At 35.7% G+C, this 7932-nt stretch overlaps 1 protein-coding gene and 1 long non-coding RNA gene across 2 annotated transcripts in view; one reads left to right on the forward strand and one right to left on the reverse strand.

The window, feature by feature from the left end:
- The first annotated feature begins 15 nt into the window (after nucleotides 1–15).
- Nucleotides 16–7899, forward strand: LOC112478689. The gene is made up of 3 exons (XR_003045924.1): nucleotides 16–103; nucleotides 6393–6481; nucleotides 7303–7899. It is a non-coding gene; the product is annotated as an uncharacterized LOC112478689 (long non-coding RNA).
- The window catches only part of AGBL3 (ATP/GTP binding protein like 3), a 51733-nt gene continuing 45448 nt past the window's right edge, over nucleotides 1648–7932 (reverse strand). The window contains exons 16-17 of the mRNA XM_025045900.1: nucleotides 5509–5740; nucleotides 1648–2315 (exon numbers count right to left, since the gene is read on the reverse strand). Of these exons, the coding sequence (XP_024901668.1) occupies nucleotides 1895–2315; nucleotides 5509–5740 (653 nt within the window). The 3' untranslated portion in view covers nucleotides 1648–1894. The remainder of the gene's footprint in view (nucleotides 2316–5508; nucleotides 5741–7932) is intronic.

Consider the following 7932-nt stretch of genomic DNA (forward strand, 5'->3'; position numbering starts at 1 on the left):
CAGAAAGAGGATCATAAACAACAGTTTTTTTTTGTTTTGTTTTGTTTTTCGCAGACCACGTACTTTACCCACACCAGAACCAACCAACCGAGTTAATGACCAGGTAAGCATCTTGATTATATTACACAACAGTTCCAGAAAAGAAACTGGTCAAGACAACTCTCAAAGCTCACAGCGATTTAAACTCCAAGATAAACACAACCTAGAATCCTATTTAGAAGAGAACTTCAAGATCCTCTGTCCAAGTTCCTGGATCCAGGTCACCCAGTGGGAAGCAGTTATGCCATCACATCCCCTCCTTTTTAGAAATTGGCTTTGCAGGATGACTGGGCTTCTCTGGACACAGAACCTTGTCTTAGCATTTTCACCAGGGTGGTTAGGCCCATGCTGGAGCAACTAGAACATCTTTATTTCAAAGTAAGAGCAGAATGAAGCCGTCTATTTTTGTAATCATGGGGGCTCTGAGCCAGAGTTTAAAAAGCGCTTCCTTTGTTCACGGGACCAGTTAGAAATTCTGAGTCGGGGTTGAGCTGGGTTAAGCCAGTGGACAGCCACCTAGTAATATTGCTGAATCATTCAGGGGTTCTCTTCCCCACCCCCACATAAGTTCTGTGATCTGCTCTGTCTTTTTCCCTCTTTGCAGTTCTTTTAAACTCAAATCTTAGAAAGAGGTGATGTGATCTAATAGAAAAGATGAGCAGAGGCTCCGGCATCAGGGAGCTCTGTTAGAGATTAGCAAATTATTTAACCTCCCTGAGCATCATTTCTCATCTGTAAAAGGAAAGCAAGCACAGCCTACTCTACATGGCTGTTGTAGAAATAGGAGGTGATGCAGGACAGTCCTTAGCGCAGTACTGGGCAATGGTAGCTGCTACCACTAAAGGCAGAATTTGCGAATATCTGGTCTAGCCATCATAACCATGTCTCCAGGGCAGGGACAACGTCAACATTCTGGTACTAACATAAACTAGTTACTCTGAAAGCTGAACACCAGGGTGTGAAGTGATGCATTATAGGATAGAAATATGTATTCAAAAGAGCAGTGTCCTTCGGGAATCTTGCCAGTGCTCGCTATCTTATAAATGACAAACTGTGAGGTGCTCCACTCGCTTCCACATGAATAAATGGCTAGAGATGAACATTCATCAGCTCTAAAGGAAACTGCATGTGTAATCTTTTGCATTTCTGCTAAAATTTGAGAAGTAAAATGACTATTTTAAACCATAATCTATGCATGTCAGTGCCATTTTGTGCCACACTTTTGCTCTGTGCAATTAACCTCTTTTAATAAAGAATATTTTTCTACTTGTTGGAGGTATACATCTTAGCACTTTACTATGAATTATTTTATTCTGTAATTATTTTAGTCATATATGTTTTATATGTACAATTATACAGTAACCTAGTGGGGAGAAATGTCTTTTATATCATTAATGGCTTCTAGTGCTCTACGGATACAAAAGAAATTCAGGAAATGATGTTTGTCAATTGATTCACAGAAGCGCCTAGTAGGGACATTAAAGTCAGTGATAGTACAGGTCATTTCTTTCTGAGTTATTGGTTTTTTTGGTGTTGTATGAATGTCATTTTGGAAGAAATCAAAAGTGCAGAGATTTTTTTTTACCATTTCGACAAAAATTAAATATAAATACGTAAGCAATTTAAAAATTTCTATTTTAAATTTTTCTCTGTTTTAAAGTTTTCTCTGGATTTCTTTTTATACCTCTGAAAGATGCTCCCACTAAAGAAGATGCGGTATCTAGAATTTGTATTTTAGTATACGCATGCGCACGTGGACGGGGAGGACCAGTGAGAGAGGGATGGGGAGGGCTTTTCTCTTTCTTTTCTTTCTCCTTTTAATATGTAAGCATACGTTATCTTTCATCCGCAGTTGTCAGCAGTGTAAAGCTAAATTATTTCTGCCTTTGGAACTCTGAACGGAACTCTTATTTGGTTGCTTATTTTTAGTTAGATGGGGGGCTGTCTGCATAGAGCTTCGCTGGTTGGAGTCTTCAGCGCGAAGGCTCTTGCCTTTGACAATATTTGCATCCTTTTCAAAACACGAGGACGTAGTCTCCCATTTGCTGCTGACAGCTTCCATGTCTTTAGACTTTATGGCCTTGATTTGAAAACGTTTTTTCCTCTTCTTGTGTCCTTTGAGAGGTGACAACGTTTCAAATGACGGCTGAGATACAGACTGGCGCCATTCTGAAGAGCTTACCATAAGATTTTTTGGGCTTATAAAAGGGTTATGTCTGGGTGGCATCCAAGATGTCTTGTGTCTCTTTCTGTTTACATAAGGAGCTGGATTTAGTCTAGGAAAGAAATGAAATATATGAGTTTTTGCCCAACATGTACCCAAGGTAGTTGTAGTCCCTAAGTATTTGTCATGATATCAATCTATTTTTTTCCTCCCTTAAGACTTTTACCATTATTTTTATGAGAGTGATCTTCATCTCTGGTCATGACTTTTCAGCATTACTCTAATTCTGTATTTCTAAATGCCTAGAGCATATGTTTATTTAGATATGTTCCCTGACCCCAGGCTTCCTGATATAATCTTTACTTTTATTTACACATCTAGTAGAAGTAGATGTTCTCTAAAGTTTCACTTTGCTCTAAAAATCTACTTTGTTTATTCTATTAGAACAAACTCAGTATAAATACTGCAAGTTTTTCTTTCTATAGTCAGTGAAAAGATCAACGTAACTCCAAGAGAGGATAGTTTTCCTCAAGAGAGGGAGGTTTTGTAAATTATTAATTGTGGCCACGTAAAATTTCTCGGTTTTCCTTAGAGTTCCATGTTTTTAACAACAAAATCTCAACCATATTTTTAACTAAAATTTTAATTTTGAGATAATTGTAGACTCATTTGCAGTTAGAAGAAATAATACAGAGTGATCTCATGTACCTCTCACTCAGTTTCCCCCAAATGTAATATCTTGCAAAACTATAGTACAATGACGTAATCAGGATACTACCACTGACATAATCATAGGACAGAAAAGTTCTCTTATGTTTCCCTTTTATTAACACGTCTGATTTCCTCCTTACCCATCCCCTCCTTCATTCCTGGCGATCATTAATCTGTTGTCTCAATTATATAACTTTGTTATTTCAAGAATGTTATGTAAGTGGAATGTACTGCATGTAACCTTCTGGGATTGGCTTTTTTCACCCACCGTAATTCTCTGGAGGTTGACCCAGGTTGTCTTGTTTATCAGTAACCCATTTCTTTGCCGAGTAATAGTTCATGGCGTGGATATACCACATTTGTTTAATAATTCATCCACCGAAGGCCACGTGGATTGTTTCCAGTTTATGACTATTATAAATAGCTATAAACATTTGTGTACCGGTTTTTGTGTGAACACAAGTCTTCATTTCTCTGAGATTAATGCCCAGGAGAATAATTGGTGGGTCATATGGTAGCTACATCGGTGATTTTTAAAAAACTGTATAACTGTTTTCTGGAGCGACGGTACCATTTTACAGTCCCATCACCAGTACATGAGTGATCCAATTTCTTTGCATCCTCATCAGCAGTCAGTGTTAACACTATTTTTTCTTTTAGCCATTCTGATAGGTATGTAGTTATCTCATTGTGGTTTTAATTTGCATTTCAATATGACTAATCATATGGAACATCTTTTCCATGTGGTTTGGTAAAATGTCTATTTATGTCTTTTGCCCATTTTCTAAATGAAATATTTGTTTTCTTACTGCTAAATTTTGAGACCTCTTTAACTTAGATACTAGTCTCTTGTTTATGTGGTTTGTAAATATTTTCTCCTATTTTATAGCTTGTCTTCTTATCCTTTTAACAGGGTCTTTTGAAAGACAAACATTTATTTTGATGAAGTCCAATTTATCAATTTTTCTTTATGGATTATGCTTTTGGTGTAAAACATAACTTTTTGCCTAACTCTAGATCATATTTTCTAGTTTTTTAAAAAAAAGTTTTATAGATTTGTGTTGTGCAGTTAAATCCATGATACATTTTGAATTTTTTTTCCTTCCGTATGAGTTTAGGTCAAAGTTCATTGTTTCAGTCTATGGATGTCTAATTGTTCCAGCAACACTGGTTGAAAATGCTATCTCTCCTCCATTGAATTGCTTTTGTACTTCTGTCAAAATTAGTCAAACATATTTGTAAGGGTCTATTTCTGAGTTCTGTGTTTGACTCCATTGATATATATGTCTATTCCTCCTCCAATACTACACTCTCTTGATTACAGTAGCTATATAAATGGTCTTGAAATCAGATAGATTGATTCTTTCTACTTTATCTTTCTTTTTCAAAATCACTTGCTTCTTTTTTCCTTTGGCTCTTATAAACAATATTGAAATGAACACCACTACAGAAATCCTTTAGCCTTTACCTAGGTTTTTTCCCCCTCCCTTAGGATCAATTTCTAAAAATGAAATATCTTGTCAAAATGAATGTAGATATTAAGAATTTTTCATTCATATTGTTGGACTGTCTTCCAGAAACTCTGTTCCAGTTTATATTCCAACAATCAGTGAATGAATTCTTTCACTGAGAGGCAAAAATGAACAGCATTTCATTATTGTTTTAATTTGCACTTCCTGGATTTAAGTGAGATTGAACATTTTAAAATGTTCGTTGGCCATGTTTTTTTTTTCTTTGTGAATTTCTGGTTCATAGCCTTTGCCCATTTTCCTATTAAAATATTCATAATTTTTAAAATTGATTCATAGGCTATTTTTGAATATTAAGTAAATTGATCTTCTGTTTTTCGTTTATATTATATCGAGAAATGTCAAAGCACGGTGATGAAGGACTCCGGAGTCAGAATGTTAGTTGGGGTTGAATCCAGTTCTGCTACCTACTGGCCATATGACACTGGACAAATCACAAACCTCTCTGTATCTGTTTCCTCAAGTATAGAATGTAAAACATTGAGTGTGTGTGTGTGTGTGTGTGTGTGCATGTATAAACATAGAACAGTGTCTAGCACATAAAGTGCTTTATCGAAATTTGTTGATAGTATTGTATTTATTATTTTCTGCTTGTCATTGTCTTTCTTTTATTATAGGTTCCCTTTTGGCCTTAGTATTAGTTCTATTTTTTTATCTTTAAAAGGAATCTGATCTCATTCTTTCTGCTGTCCTCTGAGTATCAATAAGCTGAAGTAACTGAAGTTAATCATTTCCAATTCTGGTTGCCTCCTAGGATTACAAGGTTTAGATATACCTGAGAAATTTCAAGTCAGGCTATGGTCATACTTTGCTAATACATACTTAATTCATAGATTCAAATTAATGAGTGGTTCCATGCAAATAAACAATCCAATATAGCCGATAACCTACTTCTTCACATATCCAACTTTTTCTTATGGCCTTTGTCCCTTAGTCAAACGTGGTATAGCTGCCATCATTTTTAAGAGCCTATGTTTGTTTTTTAGGATAATGGATTAATAAGCCTTGCTTCCTTAAAATAGACTGTATTAAATAGTTAAAAATGACAAAATTGTATTGACTTACTGATGCTGGATTTTGAAGCTGGTTCTTGGATTCAATATCTGTTTTATCTGAGAGGATTGCATGTCTTTAGTGCTCTCCATGATAGGGAACAAATACTGCAACATTTCTTCAGTTTGAGCTATTTTTTTATCCCTATAGATCCTTTTTTCATCATCTGTCCAATTCACACCAGTCCTCTTGCTTTGGAAAGATGGATATGCCTTCATTTTGCCTTTTAGGTTGTGATGTAGATCTGGGGGGCAACCACAAAGATATGCATAGATACATGGACTGAATTAATTCAGCAATTATTTATTGAGCATTAGGTGTCAAGCATTCTACCTAAAAATCTTACCCATCTGGAGTTTAAACTTTAATTATAGGAGCAGAAAATAAGCAAAGTTCTGGAGATTGTGTGCACAACATGAATGTACATTAACACTGCCTAACTTTATACTTAAAAATGGTTAAATGGTAAATTTTATGTAAAGTGTATTTTAATACAATTTAAAAAATCAATATACACAAGAAGAGAGAGGGAAAAAAAGAAGCCCAAGTAAAGCCTGAAGGAAGACTGGTAGACATTACAGGATATGAAAGGAGTACTTATAATGCCTAAACTGGAATGTAGACAACATAAGAAAAAGTAGAATATGCTTAGAATAAAAGCAAGAAATGCATTATACTTTGAAAAAATGTTTATCTAGTTAGAGATATATGTTGAACTATTTTATGACAAGATGTGGTGGGAATATGGATGAAACAAGAATAGCAGGATGCTGATAATTATTGATGGGTGATGGGTACCTGTGGGTTCATTATTCTATCTTCTCTACTTTTATTTGTTTGAAATTTCCGCAGTAAAAGGTTTTTTTTTTTTTTTTTTTTTTTTTTTTTTTTTAAAGAAAAGGAATCGGCCATTATTAAAAAGAAAGGAAACAGGTGACTTGGGTAGTCATTGAATTAAGCTGGACTTGAAAGATAATGAACAAGGGTATGTATGACTACAGTATCTGGCCATGCTGGCAAATGGACAAACATTCACTGAATTCTTATTATGTAGATAGCATTATATTTGGTTTGGTAATCAAGAATGAAAAATACAATCCTTGCCTTTAATATGCTAACAGTTAGGACTAGAAAAAATAAAGCATCAATTAGAATGTATTTCAATAGATACAAGGCAGGGTACTTACTATAGGATTGCAGGAGAGGGACTTTGATTCATACTTAAGGATGGATAAGGAAAGCTTCCTACTTCTTAACTAATCTGAGCCTTGATGAATAAGTACAAATCATCTAAGTAAAACAGGGTAGTAATCTAAGTTGTGTGACTAACATGGCATATCTAGGAAATCACAAGTATGGTTTAGAATGACTAGAATATTAGGTAGGTGTGAAGAAGTGGTACAAAACTAGAGGCCTTGTTTGTAATAATAATACTTTTGAGAGACTCTCTGAGACAGGACTGATTTGTGACTGGTAGATGCTTAATGATTTTTGAATCGAACTGTTAGGGGGCCGCTAAAGATTTTACTCAAGGAAGTGATTTAATCAGACCTGCATTTTTGAAAGATCACAATGGCAGCCAGGATGACGGTCTGAAGAAAAACAAGACTCGAGGCAGGGAGAGAAAATAGGAGCCTAATGGAGTAATTCAGAGAAGCAGAAACAGAGTCTGAACAAAAAGAGCAGCAGTATAATGAAGCGAAGCAGATTGAAGAGAATCTTTGGGGTAAAATGGATAGAGTTTCTCATTATTGGATATCAAAAACAGAGATGTAATAAACGCCTATGTCTTGGGTTATTACTTAGATACCTGGATGGTGGCAGTATTACTGACTGAGAAGTGGAATGCAGGGAGACAAAGAGAACTGCAGTGGGCACGCTGAATTAAAAGCATCTGAAAGGAAAAACAAATGGCTATATCTGGTAGGTAGATGAGTATGGAACTCAGAAGAGATGTCTAGGTTGAAGATTGAAAAATACAATGATCATCAGTTGTTTGTTGAATCTCCGGGCATAGATGAGAGTGCTCAGAATAAAGTATATGGTGAGAAGAGGAGAGACCAAAGGATGGAATACTGGGGAATAGCCCACTTAAAATTTAAGCAGAGGAAGAGAAGCCCATGTAGGACAGCAAACATACATGGCCAGAGAAACAGGAGGAAAACAGGGAGAGAGCAGTGCCATAGATACATTTGTTGACTTGCTCAATAAATGACAGGGCAGAGAGTTTAAAGGCTCTGGGAATAATCAGCAGTAGAGAAATCAAGTATGACAAGGACTGATGACTTGAGAAATAATTTCATTGATATGGTAAGAGTAGAAGCCAGATTGTAGGTGCGAAGTACCAGTGAGAGTTGAAAGAGCACACTTTTGGATTTCATTTTTAAAAATTTCAAAATCCTCTGAGAGAGAAAGAGAGAGAGAGAGAGAGAGAGA

The sequence above is a fragment of the Pteropus alecto genome, unplaced genomic scaffold, assembly GCF_000325575.1.
Source record: "Pteropus alecto unplaced genomic scaffold, ASM32557v1 scaffold22, whole genome shotgun sequence".
Lineage (NCBI taxonomy): Eukaryota > Metazoa > Chordata > Mammalia > Chiroptera > Pteropodidae > Pteropus > Pteropus alecto.